This window comes from Haplochromis burtoni, unplaced genomic scaffold (genome assembly GCF_018398535.1).
Source record: "Haplochromis burtoni strain Fernald_Lab_line unplaced genomic scaffold, NCSU_Asbu1 Contig_1613, whole genome shotgun sequence".
Taxonomy (NCBI): domain Eukaryota; kingdom Metazoa; phylum Chordata; class Actinopteri; order Cichliformes; family Cichlidae; genus Haplochromis; species Haplochromis burtoni.
Genome location: NW_024583974.1, coordinates 1 through 17759, shown reverse-complemented (window position 1 = coordinate 17759; position 17759 = coordinate 1). Strand labels below are relative to the sequence as shown.

Here is a 17759-nt window from a genome sequence, read left to right as displayed (position 1 = left end):
GGCCAACATTAACAGTGACTGAATTACATGCTCATGTTGTACCAGTGAGACAGGGATATATCCCAATAAACACATTAATGGGTTTTCTGTCACCTGATGACCAATGGCTGTACTAATATTGGCGCAGAGCTCTTTCCAAAATGACTGAATAATAGCACATTCCTACAAGCAACGGAATCTAGTGCCCACTCTGGCCTTACACTTGAGACAATTCGGGGATGTTCCCATATTATACTTACTATAAATATACGGAGAAATATACACATTGTGCAAAATTTTGTACTGCAGTTCTTTTAATCGGTTACAAACAGACATTTTAGATGGAAGGAGCAAGATTTTGTCCCATGCCTGTATATCTATTTCACATTTAAGCCACTTCCCCCAAAATTTTCTCAACCATGCCAATTTGTCCACAATTAGGGCATAAATCTCTGAATAAAACTTTGATACAAAATGTTTATGCTCCCTATTATCCAGAAGAAATTTCTCCAACCGAAAAGAGGCAGTTGAGATTTTTAATGATTTTGCATTTTTTAACACATAATTTCTCAATTGCAAATACTAAATAATACCCTGTAAAACTTGCCATTCTGTGCATTTGGTTTTATTATATATTATGTTATATATTTCCCCATCCACTATCCCTTTTAACCAATATATATCTTCCCTCATTGTCCTTGAAGGAAGGACAGTGAATCTGAGATTTTTGTGTATAACAGTAATAACCCCCCTTTTATCTGTAGAGTAGGATGAAAAAAGATTTGACCAACCCATTCTCTACAGTATTTTTTATGTTCCTCATCTGTCAGATGGGTTTCTTGCAAAAAATCAACGTGAATCAAATCTTTCTTTAGAGAATTTAGGACTTTTTTTCACCACATTGTTGGACCCGTTAACATTCCAAGTACTTAACTGACATATAAGAAGAGTAATATATATATTGTGCTGTTTACATATTTAACCAAATCTACATTTGACCAGTCTGAACCTATTAACAAAAATATAACTCTATACCTTTCTCTTTCTTTTTTTTCTCGTTTCGCTCTCAGCGAAGGCGGTCGCACTTTTCTCCTCTCCCTTCCCTTATCTTCCCTGCTTATGTCCTTGTCTAGTCTCTTGCTTTTTTTCACTTTCCCTGGAACACTCTCTCACAGTCTGTTTCTAAAATCTAAAAGAGAATTATGGATTTGATCAACTGGTCTCTGAATGCTATTGACACCCTTTTCTCAACGAGAAGTCTGGGCTCGGGAGAGCCTGAGTGCCCTGGAGGTACTTTCCCTGCCGGATACACGATGGACGGGTGGCAGACATGGAGGATCGTGTGCTGGACTGTCGATCGACGATGCTGAAGACATCTACCTATTCTGAACCATAATAACAGGGTTCTTGCTGATCGGAGCTGGCTTGGCCCTGACTTATCGAAGAATTAAGGAAGCGGAACCGGCTGTTCAAACCCCGACAAGGCTGCCCGCTGGGATTGAAATGTTGGGACAAGGTGCGACTTCTCAGAATGGGCTAACTGAGTGCAGCATGGTTAAGATCTTAGAGAAGCTCACAGCTGCAGTGAATACTCAGAATAACACCTCTGAACGTACATTGGCTTACATCAAGGAGAAGTTTGCACAGGATAACACCTGTGAGCGAAAGTTGGATAACATCTTAGAACAGCTCACTACAGTCTCTGGGCACAAGAATGACAAGACCACAGAGCGCAAGCTTGATAACATCATGGAAAAGCTCGCGGCTCTCCAATGGGAAATGGAGTGTCGATGTTGGAGTGTTAAGGAACAGCTTTGAAATTCTCATGAGCTGTTCAGCATAAAAGAAAACCACCATCATAACTTGGCTATCCCTTCGGTGCCAGCTGAAGGCTGGAGCCGAACAACAAAACCCTGATAACAACTGTATTTAGACTGTTCTTCCCACCCTATGCAAGGCCACCTGGGTTGGCTGGAAGACTGTTTACTTAGCCTGGCAGGGCAAAGGACACTGTCTCAGCTGAACTCTGGACACACACACACATACAGTGGCTTGCAAAAGTATTCGGTCCCTTGAACTTTTCCACATTTCGTCACATTACAGCCACAAACATGAATCAATTTAATTGGAATTCCAGGTGAAAGACCAACACAAAGTGGTGAAAGTCTCCATGTGGTCAACAGCAGACAACATTAAGCCCATATCATGGCCTAAACCAATAACTTCTTAAAGCTGTGCCGGAGCACCAACTCCGTGCTGCTGCTGTTTGATCGATTTGTGTCACGCGTCTTTGCGCAGATGCGCAGAAATAAAAAATGATGTCCCACAGTAGTCCAAGAGCGCATGGTGGCGCCCGCCAGTGGCCCAAAAAATATGGTTACTTATCTTTCTTGTAGAAATGTGCTCCAAATAGAGAGCTTTGTGTTGACAGGTTTGTTAGTTAATCATTTATAAGTCAATATTGTCTGTATGGGCAGCAACTTTTTTTTTTTTGAAAAAAGGGTGAACGTGTAAAGCAGTGTTAAGCAAAATGGCTGAAAAATTTGAGTGCACCTAACTTTTGTGCTGTTGTGCCTAAGAAAAACGTTGGGAAAACCAGTGCAACCGTGGCAAAAAGTTGTTCTACAGCCCTGCCTTCACAATTTCTGCATCCATTGAACCTGAGGTTTTGGAAAAGTTCTTCTTGAATTTCTTTGCAAGATGTGAGCCTAGCCTTCCACAGCTGCTTTTTTGAGGTGAACTGCTTCCCACTCAGGTAGATCTTTTTGGGAGTTCCTGCCCAGTAACCAACAGAGGTGTTCTTTGCAGCATGAGATGGTGCATTGTCATGTAGCAAGATAATTTTGCCACAAAAAACACTGCTCTTCGTTTTTTTTTTTTATCATGGAAGTGGTCAGTCAGAAACTCTATATACAGAGCAGAGATCATTTTCTTACCTTCAGAAAATATAAAGTGACCCACCAACTCTCTCCCAATGATTCCGGCCCAAAAGATGATTCTGCAATCTCCTTCTGGGCCCAGTACAACTGTTGTCACTTGTGATTATTCGTTAGGGATAGCCGAATGGTAGCTTCATACATAACTGAAAGCCTCTGGAGGATCCTACACCTATAGGTTTGTGGGAGTCCAGGGACAACAGCAGCTTCAAATACCTGTTTCTACTTTGTAATACAATTTCAGCAGATGCTCTTTTAATTGGAAGAATTTGTCTTGTAGAAACTTTCCTCATTTTGAAATGAACTGCACGAACCCATCTGTGCTCTGAGCTGCAGCAGGCAGAGACTTTTTCTTTGATCATTTATTTCGAGCATATGCGTACATACATACAAGATAAAGCATATATACAGGAGGCCCGTTTGATTTCTGAGGGCTGAAATGATGTCCGTCCATGTTATTAAGGCAAAATTATATCTGTCAGACAGATGGCAAAAAAGTTAGCTCTGATGCATCCGTCAGAGTATGATTGTGTGTAAATGTGTAGTTCTCTAAAGCACTTTGTGACTGTAGAAAATCATTATATAAGGATCTGGATGTGGCAGGATGAGCTAATCTAATGTTAACCAGAATTTCATTGTTTCGTGCCCCCCCCTAATATTCTAAAGTTCTGTGCCGCAGTCTAACTGGATAGTGCATTACATGAATCATGACCAAAAGAAAAATTCAAAAGCAACCCAAGAGTTTCTACAGGCAACAAAACTGGATATTTTTCACCTGATCTAAATCTATTAGTTCACTTACTTCACTTACTGCAACACAACATGAAGCGATGGCACAGGTTTCTAGACTTCAGAGAGTCAGTGACTGCAAAAGAAAATGTTGCTGTGATTATCAGAAGCAATCCTTATTTTAAAATTCTTACAGTTTGTCAAATGTCTTTTGAGTCTCTGAAAAGGACTGTACGAAACGTTTGCTTCACAAAACCCAGACGTGCTGCCAACAGAAACTGTGCTGTGTGAGATTTCTAGTTTTTCCGGTCTGAAAACATCCACGGAAAATGATTTACTTGGCAGAAAACCGAAACCGTCAACACCATCAATCACCTCTGACATCCATCATCATGACCTGTACACTTGTTTTGCATGAATTTGATGTGCTAATCTGAACCAGCAGTTCATTGTCTTCTGACTTTTTTTTGTTTTCTGCTTTAAATAAACAGCTACAAAATAGCTAGAAGGAGTTTCTGCTGATGGTTTCTTCCTGTTAAAAAATGGGTGGGGTCACCAAGTGATTCTTCATCGGCAATTGTCTGACTGGTCTTTGCTTTTTTCTCATATTTCGTGGTCTGTTGCTTACAATAATTTGTTTTTTGCATTACCAGTTGTTGTGAAATGTCACTATATGAATATAACCGACATTTATTTTTTTGCACTTTTGTGTCATTGTGATTATAATTGCAGTTACCAAAGCAAACAATCTAAATACACAACAATAAACATATTTAAATGCATCTGTTCTTTATGTTGAACTTTTCTCAGGACCATAAACTGCACATCACACACATATGATATTCAGTCATTTGTGATTGAGTTTTGTTAGGTTCTTAGATGTGGTGACTAGTTTTTCATAAAGTGACAACAGACCTGTTTTTTTACACGCAGAGAGAAAATAACCAACCAATGAACATGATTCAAATGAGTCACGTGAGGGCGGGTGAGGCATTTACATTCCAACATAAATGCTATTAGACCGGACTCATATGATAGAGCAAGCGAACAATGGCAGGTAAGTGATGTCAAAATCTTTAATGAGACTCTTTCTTAGATTATATATTTCTCCTTTGACTATTCCACGTCTTCTTCATTCTTTGGCACGTAAAAGACCAAAATGTGAATTATATGTATCATCATGTTTCTTTTATGCTTCCTATCGAGAAGGAGTTTGCCAGGTTAAGGGCAGAGTTTGTGTCAACTGTGTCACAAAAAAAATCTTAATCCTTGAAGCACTTGTCACTGATGGTATTTTGAATGGTTTAGAGAAATAATCCATAGTAGAAGATAATCAATCCAGAGCAGATAGGCTGTTTCACTGACACAGCAAGAAAAACAAAAACAAAAACGGGACAAAGCCTGCAGGATAATGTTTACACATCTTCAGAAACTAGATGCAAATGTTCACTCTTCGCTGCATGTGTCCACTTTTCCATCTGTGCAGAAAACTGAGGATTTCTGTAACATTCGTTTTTCTTGAGCTGTTATTGTAATACATTTTTCATGTTTTCTCTCAGACACACACACACACACACACACACACACAGTTGATGTACTGCAGCAAAATGTCTACTGAGAAATCAGCTGATGGTGTTTTTTAATTGTAGCTCTATTGTCCCAAAAGGAGCAGCAATGCTCGACCAGCACACAGCATTACAGCACAGATGGTGGGAGACGTGGTAATAATGTATGTGTCTTCGACTGGCCAGCATTATACTGTATATTTAAACGTTTGATCTCTAATACACATTAAAATGATTTGTTGTTTTTAAAAGTAATGTTAGAACCTAATCAATTCCTGTAAATCATCTTGTCTGTTAGAACTATCCAGTGACTGAAGAGTCCATTTCAAAGCGTGTAGCCCTGCTGATCACTAACAAAACTTTCGATGGGTATTCAACCAGACATGGAGCTGAGAAAGATGAATATGAAATGCACTGCATGCTTGCAGATCTGGGTTACGATGTGGTGAAATGTAGGAACTTGACTGTAAAGGTAGTTTTAAAAATAATTCACTCCTACTTTGACATTTCCCAAAACTGAGAAAATGATACATTTATTTATACAAAGTTTTTGATTTTACAGGAGATTGAAGAAGCTCTACAAAAGTTCTCAAAACATCCACATCTTGTCCACACGGATAGTGTGTTTGTAGTTATCATGTCTCACGGATCTCTGCAAGGTGTCTGTGGCACTGACTGCAAACCTTTTGAAATTGAAAACATTTACAAGAGCCTAAACACACAGAATTGTCCTGCACTACATAACAAGCCCAAGGTGATCATCATCCAGGCTTGTAGAGGAGGTGATTCATTCATCCTAGAAGTTTCAAGCTGCATTTACAGTTTCATATAGAAGTGGCGTGAGCTTAAATGTCCTGTGAGCAAGTTTTTCGTGGCTGCATGATTATGTTTGTTCCTCTGAATGGACGCTCACACTTTGTTCTGATAGGCTTTTTTAGGTATTTACAGTCTGAAGTTTCCCTTCAGTCAGAGCTCGTTTCACCACATCATAGTTCTTCACAGAAGCAGCTCAAATGACTGTCAAAGGCTTCACACAGGAATTTTTATGCAACATATCAGTGCAAAGCTGTTCAAATGTTCACATGTTCAAATACAAAAAGAGTATTTGCTGCAGGATCACTGCTGACCTGTAAGATGATCAAGCTAAATATTATCACGTATTTCTGGGTAACCCTGCATGGTTGTTGTAGGTCAGGCGGGTTCGGTGGTTTTACATGATGAAGTTTTAACCACTGTTGGAAGAGACATCGAGACAGATGCTGTGGTACACAAAGAAAAGGACTTCATCTCTCTTCTGTCCTGCACCCCTAGTGAGTGTTCCAGTAACAAGTAACTCCAGCCTTCAGTAACGAGTCATTGACACCAGCAGCACAAATTGTCCGTTTCTTTTGGCTTGCAGATACGACTTCATACAGAGATGAGTCATACGGCTCTTATTTTATCCAATATATTGTTGAGATATTCAAAGAGTTTGCTGATGTGGATCCCATTGAGGAACTGTTCAGAAAAGTGAGCTCAACAAGTGAATTCTTTTATTTCTTCATTTGAACTTCATAAATTGGATAGGCTAAAAGTTTGGATCTAGAAAAGACACCAGTCAGTGATGAAGCTGCCTTTCTTTCAATGCTACAGGTCATGCAGCGCTTCGAGGAATCGGAGTTTGGTGAAATTCAGATGCCAAGCAAAGACAGATGTACTCTGACCAAGAACTTCTACCTGCTTCCCTACTAAAAGAAGACAAGTCTCAGCAATGGTAAACGATGATTGCAGGTCTACTTTTTATTGTTTGGGAAATGGTCTGTTTTTGTACTGTGTGTATAACAGAGCAGGTTTAGTGATGAATGAAAAGCTTCATATACTCTCTTCTTTGAAACCAAGATAATGAGTGATATGTATAACTGAAATATTCTGAATATGGAAATCAAGTCTAAGAGAATATTATGTTTTATTATGTATTTTATTAAAGCTTTTGTTTAAATAAAGAAACTTTGATCTTTTTTCTGGCAAGTGGGCAGAGGAGGTTTATGATTCCAGGTTGTTATTCTTTTCATTCTCGTACAGATAAAACTGGTATAAGTGCAACCTTATAATGTACAAGTCTCTCTGTGTAACCTTTCAGCATTCACCTGTGTTATGCCAACGGCGAAGCTTTGTTTGTAACTTTGTATTGTGTTTCATCTTCATGGATAGTAAATAATGTTATTAAATTGACTAATATTTGCAGATGTGTAAATATGAATGTCTACATCTGTTTGGCATGTGTAGTAAACATGTAATTCTTTATTTGCATTGAGAATATTTCTTCTTTGTATTTTTTGTAGCTAGGAAGGAAAAAGGCCTTCTACTCTACTTTCAGTTTCAGTCATCATTCAATGCTGTCAGTCTCTACAGCACGTTTAGCTGTTTGCCACTTCATGTAGAGATTCACAAGCAAGGGACAGAAAATGTTATATTTACTTAACACTTGATTATATCATGTGCAACCAGCAAGCAGAGCCTGCTGCGTAAAAAGAAATAAATTACACCTGATGGTGTTTTTCCTCACTTGTTTGAGCATCACATGCAGCATGCATCATTAGTTATACTCATATAGCTACACAGTCCTCAACACAGTTATTGATCCAAAGGGTAGATTCCTAGTTTTAAAGTATCTACACTTAACACAAAGCTATGTATTGTCAGTATATATGGCCAGTACATGAGAAACGTTGGTCTTTACGATGCATGGCACTCCCTTCACCCCAACAGTAAGGAATCAGCAGCTCACCTGTGAAAAAATTTACTTCCTAGGAAGTAATATAGTAATTAGTAAAAGTGTTGTGGAAGGTCTTAAATAAAACTGCTACTATTAGTTAAACGTGCCTTTGTCAGGGGTATTAACTTAGGAACACATACAGGAACCAGAAAGCAGAACTCTAATAAGAGCGAAGGATGCGACACTGAGGATGTGGACAAGTGTGTGAAGAATCTGTCTGACGGACAGCTCACCCAAACAGAGAAAAACATCCTTGCTAAAGGATTTAATTTTGCTGTCACACCGAGACAAATCCCGCCAGTGGAGCTGATCACAGCCACAGAAACAGCAATTTGAAACAATCTCAAACGCACCGATGTAGGTAGGAGTGAGTTTCTTGGACTCTGCTCTGTGGGGAACGAAACGTGTGGAGGGCCATACCTTCTAACCCAAAGCATATTCGGATGCTGGAATCGGTTTGCGATCTGCAATGCGCTTGTTGTGGTCCTTGGTGCACAGCAGGGCAGCCTGGGTAGCCTGCCGCACCCACCGACACCTGTGCAGGTGAGCTTGGACTGAGGGCATGCAATGCTCACCCTCAACTGTGGGAAACAAGGAAGGCTGAAATCCCAGGGAGACCCCAAAGGGGGATCGGCACGTGGCGGAGGCTGTCAGGCTGTTGTGAGCATGTTCTATCCACGGCAGTTCATCACTTTTTGATTGGAGGAAGCAACACAGCGCAGGGCAGCCTCCAGCTCCTGGTTTGCCCGCTCTGACTGGCCATTGCTCTGTGGATGATAGCCCGATTAATATCTCTAATAATCAGCTATGTACCACAGGCCTTCAAGCTGGCTGTAGTTAAACCTTTACTCAAAAAGCATCTCTAGACCCAGCAGTCTTAGCTAATTACAGGCCAATCTCCAACCTTCCTTTCATATCAAACATCCTTGAAAGAGTAGTTGTCAAACAGCTAACAGATCATCTGCAGAGGTTTATTTGAAGAGTTTCATCATCATCCAGGTGACTTCTTCAGTCTCAGCTGACTGCAGCTTTCCCCAAATCTTATAAACAGCACATTTGCATGATGACTGAAATCAGCCCACTGAAGGAACACTGAAGGCTGGGAGGTCAGTCCCTTAATCTTAATTATGCAAATTCTCATGACCATTGAGAACTGGCATAATTATAATATTGGGTGGCTGTTACATGTACAAGACTCAAACTTGTAATTTGAACTAAATAATTTCATGTTTCTATGGTGAACATAATTAAGTCATGTAGCATCTGAATGAAATTCAGCAACTTAATTCTTGTTCTTGTTGAGATGACAGATTTCCAGGCTGTGATATAAAAACTAGTTCCTGATGGCAGCGACTCAGTTTCCTGTTAAAACTACTGTAGTTATCAAGGGCATTCACAAATGGAAATATCACTTACATTGAAAGTGAAATTACTTAAATTAATTCACACAAATGTGATCACACATTAGTGCCAGCATCACAACAGCTCCACCTGCTTCACCTGCCTCCTCAGCATCTGTACACCTGAAGAGAAAAGAAAGGCTCCAACAGCTCAAATCTACAAAGGATTCATGAAGTTTCATCCAACAATAACATGTTTGCCTTCCACAGTGTGCTGTTAGACACCACTGTACCTCTGCCATTTCAAAAAGAGCAGCTTGGGAACATTTTGGCTCCAAACACTTTGTGTTTAAGTTCTTTGTTTTCTTTGTGAAGCCGACAACATCTGGAGCTTTGTGACTCATAGAAACATCATTTTGTTCTTTAGATGACAGCAGATTGGGACTGAATAATCAATCACTATCAAACCAATAAAGACAAACATGCTGATTTTACAGGAACTTCCGATTGAGTCACCTCAAAGGATGGATCCCATAAACACAGCAATAACCATGAAGAAGGTAGAGATGGACCGATCCGATATAGTATCGGTATCGGTCCGATACTGACCTAAATTACTGGATCGGATATCGGAGAAAAATAAAAATGTAATCCGATCCATTAAATATCACGAAAGCACCTCACAAAACTTGCAACACGCCGTAACTCACCTCAGAACGTTAGCACGTCGGAGCAGTATGCATCACGTGATAGAGCGGCTGTGGCATGCGGGACCTGTCGGTGGTCTGGATAGCATTTGGAGCTTCGCTAGCAACCCGGCATTTCATCTCCGACAAAGTTATCCCCGAGAGAAGTAAAGCAAGTGTGTAAGTCCATCTCTGAATGTTTGTAAAGCATTCCTGCGTTAAGCTTAACGAGCGACTGCCTCTCGCTCTCGGCTGCTACTTCAATCATGAAACTGCTTAACGATCAGCTGATCGGCTCTCTCTTGTTTGTTTTTGGCCCACTTTGCACCAGAAAGAGGAAACCAGCGGCTGAACAACAGCAGCACGTTTAAGCTTGATAAGCTGTTGTTAGAATTTATTTAATATTACTTTCTACACCAGGATCTTTTTCTACGTAGCTGACGCTGGTAACTGTGCAGGGGCGGATCTAGCAAAGTTTAGCCAGGGGGGCCGATAGGGCATGTAACAGGGAAAAGGGGGCACAAAGACATACTTTTCTTTCTTATTCTCATTTAAAATGTCGAGCTTTTAATAAATAATTATCTGACACCCAAAGTTTTAATTTGATGTAAAATGAATAGAAGTCAATTACTGTATATAGTGACTATTAAGTCTAATATATATACCCTAGTAAGCTATAGTACTTTTTCCTTTGGGAAGGTACCATCTGTGCAGTCTGCAATTTTGTTGAAGAAAGATGTTGAATCTATTTAATATTTCTTGAAAAATAATTGATTTCTGTGCATTTTTTTTTCACACTGCATCAAATTAAGGTTGATTACGTCGATTAAGCATCATGAGGTGGAGCGTGAGGGGTGGTTCCCTATTTTTTATTTATTTATTTTTGTTGTTGCTGGGAGTTGGAACCCTATTAGTTAGGTTGCTTAATATTTATGCTAAGTACTCTTTAAAATACCAGAATAGGGAGGATGGTGTAGGTTTAAGTTTATTAGATTGATCAGTATTGCTGAACTATGAAATATTTTTTTTTGCATACAGGTATAACAGAATAGCTTTAGTGTAGTTGTTGTTTTAAACTTGAGTATGAACTTGCAGACTTGCAAAATGCAGCAAGATATTTTAAAAAACAGTTTTGTTGATTAAAAAACACTATATCGGATTCATATCGGTATCGGCAGATATCCAAATTTATGTATGTATCGGTATCGGACATAAAAAAGTGGTATCGTGCCATCTCTAGAAGGGGTGGCGGAAATCCGGGAACACCAGACCAACGAGGTTCGAGAGGCTCTTGGGCAAAAAGGGGGACACGTTCCTGGTTCTTTTTCTGGAGGATCACAGATCGTTGTTTGAAATCGGGGCAGAATAATCCCCTGATCTGTGCCACGACTGAAGGGTTGTCTAACCCCTGAGGTTGAAGAATGAAGAGCAGAGGATCACCCAACTGGACGACACTGGTAGCTGCAGCAATAAAATAAAGGCTAAAAGCTCTTGGACAGAGGTTCTAGTCTGAGTACGTCTGAAGGGTATAAGGTAGCACCAAATAAAGCTGTGGGAGAACTGGGGAGTGTCATCTGTACCTGCTATTGTTGGAATAATAGTTTTTCTTGCATCTGAACTGCGCAAACACAGAGGTCATCTCACATATGGTTCGCCCATCAGGGGGACAAAGGACCTCAGGAGTGAGAAGAGATGAACCCGGCCACACTGGATTACAGGGTGTTGGTGAGCTCATTATTCTAACGAGCTCATCAGGGGGAGTGTTAGATTATAATATTATTTTATGCCATGTTAGACCCCTAATTAAAGATTGTGAATTATTATGTAGTTTTAGTTTGCATTATTCTCCTGAATTAGAAGAAGCTGATAACTATTGCATTAGTTAAACTGATTTGCATTACATTAGACTGCTGATTTATTGTGAATGAATGATATTGTTTTATGATGCATTATACTGCTGAGTTATAAGAAATACTGTTCGCAGAAAGTCATCGCCTTATTTGTCTGATTAGAAGAGAACATGACTGGAGTTTTCTGCCCCATCTCAGCAGGAGCAGATAAACAGGGAGCCAAGGTCGTAGCTTAGGCGCCGTGTGAGAGAAAGCATGTGAATGTTTAGGCTTTTATGATAAGGTGGAGGCACCAGAGGCTATAAGAGTTTGATCAATGCTCCACCATTTTGAGATCTGAGGCTGTCTGCATACAGTGTCCATCTCCCACGCGTGTGATCATTAAAATCATCGTTTGACTCAACCCGGCCGGACCAGTGTTGTTATTGTGGTTTTTCTCTTGCATCCATCTCCAATACTTTGAACTCGTAACAAGCTACAGAAACAGCTGGAAGCCAGGTCATTGGATCAAGAGGGTTGGTTAAGATGGGGAATGTTAGGATTCACTGAGTTTAAGAGAGAGTGGACAAAGGTACCTTCTAGGTAGTGAGAGCACACCGGGCTCTTGTCTGTAAGTTATTTTACTAGTTGTCTAAGGAGTTTGGAAAGAAAAGCAACTGGACTTCTTTAAGTTTCTTGAAGACATTTCATCCGAGAAGCTTCTTCAGTTCTAAGAGCAAATGGTGGAGAGTTCCAGATATAAGTCCTAGGAGAGTATCCCCAAAGAGGGCCGTGGACCCCCTATTGATCCTCTACCTAATGACCTGAGCAGGGGTGTGAAAACCGGTGTGGGTCACAATCAGCCGAGGTTTCACTGTGAAACCTAGCCCCCCCCCATCATGTGATTTACTGGGCACCTCAGTAAATTCACACCTTGACTCGTGCGATTAGGAAAACAAAAAATTAACACCAACAAAAAATTGGGAAAAAATAAAAAACAAACAACAGCTGCAACACTCTCGTTCAGACGCACCCACGCATACACATACACACGCATGCTCTGCCTTTGCAGAGGGGAAAAGAAAAAACTACACTAGGAGCTTACAGACACACAAACACACACATGCACAATAGTTTATTTCTTTATACAGCACATTTAATTACAACAAGAATGTTGACCAAAGTGCTGTACAAGAATACAAATACCTAGTAAAATAACTAATAATATTGGATTACATAATCTCTTTCAGTCTGAACTCAGAAAACACACCAAAAACATTTTAAACACCAGCAAATCTATTAATTGTGTACTGTTTTTGTTGTCCATGTACTGTTTTGTTTTTTTAAGGTTTGATCAAGACCTCATTGCGGTTTGCAACGTATTTAATCTTGTTCTTCACCTTTATTTTATCTAGTTTAACCCATTATCAAAAGATTTAAAACTTCACCTTTGACCTAACTTAAACTGGTATAATTTCTCTTTAACGCATACTTTTGATTTATTTCATTGTTTAACTGAATTTTCCGGAGGAACCCACCCGAGGGATTAATAAAGTTTCATCTAATCTAATCTAACCAATAATTACAACCTGTAATCCGATCTTTGACCTATGAACTTTTCCAATAACTCTACTCTTGTTTTGAGTATCAAATCCGGTTCTTTTATTCTCTTAACTGGACAGAGAAGACGCGACTCAGTTGGTTTAAATATTTCGAATCATTTTATTCACTCATCTTCCGGAAGAGAGATGTGCACAGCGCTAAGCCACTTGCAGATGTTCTGAAGCAATAGAACCCAAATGTGTATAATTCAGTTCGTCATATGTCACACACAGTTTCGATCAAAACAACTTCTTTACCTCTGGCATTACTTGATCTGTTTGTGTGTGTTGCTTAGTTCCACTTTTTCTGTCTGCATCTGTTTCCTGTTCTTAATATACTGCCTCTGCAGCTCTCCAAAAGACTTCCTGTTCTGCACAGCTCCAGTCTGGCTAAGCAATTGGTTTGTGAGTCAAAGCTGGCCTGTTATTAAAATACACTGCTCACCGCTCACAGTTATATTTGGTTTATGTCCAATTTTGCAGATTTCAGTAATAACAACATGATCTGCTTACCTTTATTTTGAAGGCCTTCTGTGAGAGTGACCAGAATCAGTTGTCTCTATTTCTTGAATCTGACAGCAACTCCATCAGGAGCCTTCCCAATTCTCTTCTTCTCAATTTGAACCAAAATAAACACGTATGGTCACCAATTTGTCGTGTTCAAATTTTCTCAGAAGGAATTCAGGAGAAATAGCTGTCGTTTAAAAAGATTTAATTTGCTTCACCAGTTAAAATTACAAGTTACAGCACTGGTCACAGCCACACCAAGGATGACTCTCATTGGGACATACAGTTTTTATACTGCTACAATAACGAATGATTATTATGTCTGTCTTCTTCTGGAACCCATCCTGATGTCTCCATTCGACCTCTCCGTCCACATCTGCTCAATCCTGTCGACCTCCTATCTGCTCCGTTTCGTTTAGAATCAGAAAGACAGGCGCAAACCACACTTCCTTGCCTAGCCTTGATCATTTTAATATTATCCCACTACTGATTCTATATCTATTCTATCTATCTATTCTACTTCAGGACATTTTGTTCAGACTCTCTTTAGTCCAAAGAATATCCTTATAACCATTATCAAGTGTGATGTGTAATCATGCAGCAAAACCCTCTGCGCTGGCTATGTCAACCCCCAATATTTCACGTCCAGACATAGCAGTGGGCGAAGCTTTTGACCCTCAAACACGGAACGCCAATTCAATTATGAGCACATTATATTGTGTATATAGCAAAATTAAAAACAGCTTCATTTATTATTTTCAAGAGACAATAATATCCAAGCATGGAACTCCTGAAAGACCTCTCTCACTCTCTGAGGAGAAACTTTATTGAAACTTGTCTGTGATCTTTACAGAAGGATGATGTCTGTGATTCAAGATCCAGCACATGGTGTTAACTTCATGAGACCCTGCATCTTCATATCAGGAAGATGGCTTTCCTGCACTTTATATTTCATTAAGGCTCAACAAAGACCTGCTTCACCCAAGGAGTTCTAACCAAAAACTCAGGTATCAGGCGTCTACATAGGAAATAACGACCTTTGTGAATTTTTCCACGACATGTGTAACACAGGAAAAACACAATAATACCTCCGATTATATGAATTTTATAATGCTGGAGAGTGCTGAAAAGCTTTAGACTCCTGACAGACCACCCCGACAGAGACTGTCTCTGATAGTATCGGTGTCCTCCCTCTGAGATGGAGTCTATCTTGTCCAGCAGCTGCTTCACCTGATCCTGACTCCTGTCTCCGATTTTTTTGTTGTTGAACACATGGTACACAGGGCTGCAGCTCCTCAGCAGCTCCTGCAGGTTCTCCTCCTCTCTGATGAACTGCTCCATGTCGGTATCTTCCAGTCGGTCTCCGTAGGTGAACAGCAGCATGGTGTGTTTGGAGACATCAGGACTCAGTATCTTCTGCAGAGTTTTCAGCCCTTCCTGTTCTTGTTTGGCGAATCTTCCGAGCTGGATGACGAAGAGGAAGACATGAGGACCTGGAGAGCTCAGCCTGACTGCTTCTAATAGCTCTGCTTTCAACTCCTTTGCAGTCAGCTTAGTGCTGAAGAGTCCGGGGGTGTCGACCACAGAGACTCTGCAACCCAGAACTTCAGCTTCTGTCTTCTTACTCCTCAGAGTCAGAGGGCTGGAGCTGATCCTACAGTCAAACTCCTTCTTTCCCATGGTGTTTCCTGCTGAGCTCTTCCCCACTTTCTCCTGACCCACCAGCACAACCCTAAGGTCTGAACCTGAAAATAACACAGGGCATCAGGGGGGCAAAACATCATCAAATACCACTTAGCAAAGAGGTCAACACATAGTCACTCCTCCTGCAAGAATAGGAGAGTTCTTTAACCCTTTAAGACCTACCATAGAACCAAGTCCACCAGAGCTTGTATTATATTTTTGGGAGCATTTCAAGTTGCTATACATCAATACAACCATTATAGCCCAGATTTTAATAATATGTATTCATTAAGTGCATAGTAATTACATAAATTGCAAAAAAGTGCAATAAACTACAAAAAAATTGAAAATCGTTTTTGCTTTTTTAACATATATTTGTAGTTAGAGAAATTTAAGAGGCTTATCCCTCAAAACTGTAAATACAAAAAAGTTGCACAAAATAGTTTCCCACCACAGGAAATTTATTTTGAGTGTCTTCATAGTTTTATTTTTGAAATACACCAATTTTTATACACTGCAGGAAAAACGAAAATAAATATTATACTGCAAATTTGCAAAAAAGCAGCATCAAAATAAACTATTTCCAGCAGTGCAATATGAGTCCTAAGCATCCCAGAAACGACACAGAAAGTCATAAAGTCAAACATAACTTTTAAAAACACCAGTATAGGCTCATAAGGCCCTGATGGTAAAAAAACTACATTTCCGCAAAATGACGTCACTTCCGGTTTCGGGCAGGTCATGGCGGACATGCGATAGTTCGCGCTGATGGACGTAGGAAGTGTTACAAACAGCTGATCGGATCGGCAAAGCGTGTTTCTGGAATATTATGTTTTTGTTGCTGCAAGTGCTTTTTATGCAGTTTTTGCAAAGCTTTATGTGGAAGGAAACCGTGACCTAGGACAAGCTGATGGCATAAGATGTAAGTACAACTCCTCCGGTTTCATATGCAAAAAAAATTATTGCGCTAGCTTACGTGGTTGCAGAGCTACCGGGATTTAAAAATAGTTACGCAAAACAGAGCGTGCCCGCTCCGACCGGCTTTAAAGGGTTAATAATTTAATACTTCCATTTTAATGCTTGTTTTTTTTTAAAGAAAAAGAAATTAGTTGTATAATAATCACCATATAGAGATTTTCATATGACAAATGTATATTTATTAACATGTCAGAACATATTTAAAGCACATGAGAACCAAACTGACTACATCCAATCTTTTAAGCTCTCACTTTTAGAAACACAGAAACACCTATATGATCCTCTGAAAGGTTCAGACTAAAAATATTAATTAACAATTCAAGATAACTCAAGAGTATATGCAGACTAAGAAAAACACGTTGAACATGTTGACTATTTTTGGCAAAAAGTTATATAACTTCCCATTAATAACATAAACGATAATGAAATTAACACGCTTAATAAATTTAGTCTTTACGTTATTTGACTAATGAAAAAATGATTACTGGATAACACATCCCCTTCCTGTTTTCATTGCTATTGCTGCAACTAATGCTGCAATACCAAAAAATCCAGATGCTGGAGCAGCCCAATCAAACCAGTTGAACTCCTCTGCATTTTTTCTCGCTTCTTCAAGTTTCATTTTTGGATTTTCTTTTAGAAGTTCCTCCACCCTTTCTTCTATGGCTTTTCCTGCCTGTTTTAATTCTTTATTCGTGTAGTATCTTCCTTCGTTTTTCTGAACCATGGTGTTGATCTTCTGCAGCAGCTCTCTGACCTGAGTAGGATCTTTGCTTTTGTTGTTAAAAAAGTGATATCCTCCTCCACACTGACGGATGTATTTACAGAGAGTTTCATTTTCCTTAATGAAATCTTCTGTGGAAACTTCGGCATCCTCCAGGCTGTCTCCATGGGTGAACAACACCATAGTGTAACATGCTGCTTTTTCTCCAAACAACTTCTGAATGATTTCAACTGTTTCATGTTCTTCTTTGGTGAATCTGCCGGCCTGCATGACAACCAGGAACACATCAGGACCAGGAGCAGCCAGGAAGTAACATTTAATTAGGTGTTTCTTATCCTCCTCTGGAGTTCTTTGTAAGTCAAACAGACCTGGAGTATCAACAACAGCCAGTTTTTGACCATCAAACTGATCTCTTTCCTTCTGACACTGTGATGTTACCCCAGAAGG

At 39.7% G+C, this 17759-nt stretch overlaps 3 protein-coding genes across 3 annotated transcripts; 1 reads left to right on the top strand and 2 right to left on the bottom strand.

Annotated features, from left to right (window-relative positions):
• The first annotated feature begins 4554 nt into the window (after nucleotides 1-4554).
• On the top strand, nucleotides 4555-8612 carry LOC102288995 (caspase a). The gene is made up of 7 exons (XM_042217124.1): nucleotides 4555-4701; nucleotides 5294-5373; nucleotides 5508-5681; nucleotides 5772-5991; nucleotides 6400-6519; nucleotides 6609-6718; nucleotides 6842-8612. Exons 1-7 carry the CDS (start codon nucleotides 4695-4697, stop codon nucleotides 6938-6940), a joined length of 810 nt encoding a protein of 269 aa, XP_042073058.1. The 5' UTR covers nucleotides 4555-4694; the 3' UTR covers nucleotides 6941-8612.
• Nucleotides 8613-12958: 4346 nt separating this feature from the next.
• LOC102289307 (GTPase IMAP family member 2) lies at nucleotides 12959-15606 on the bottom strand (the record flags this gene model as incomplete). Its single annotated transcript, XM_042217125.1, is given in 1 exon segment — nucleotides 12959-15606. A coding segment is annotated over 1 exon segment (725 nt), but the record flags the coding sequence as incomplete, so codon positions are not given.
• A 1048-nt stretch (nucleotides 15607-16654) lies between these two features.
• On the bottom strand, nucleotides 16655-17744 carry LOC106632730 (GTPase IMAP family member 9; the record flags this gene model as incomplete). Its single annotated transcript, XM_014331226.2, has 1 exon — nucleotides 16655-17744. A coding segment is annotated over one exon (675 nt), but the record flags the coding sequence as incomplete, so codon positions are not given.
• Between the last annotated feature and the right edge of the window lie 15 nt (nucleotides 17745-17759).

What these genes read in the sequence shown, in the direction of transcription:
- LOC102288995 (XM_042217124.1), top strand. An exon ending in CATCCAGGCTTGTAGAGGAG is followed by an intron (nt 5,992 to 6,399) that starts GTGATTCATTCA and finishes TGGTTGTTGTAG; the next exon opens with GTCAGGCGGGTTCGGTGGTT. An exon ending in TCTTCTGTCCTGCACCCCTA is followed by an intron (nt 6,520 to 6,608) that starts GTGAGTGTTCCA and finishes TTTGGCTTGCAG; the next exon opens with ATACGACTTCATACAGAGAT.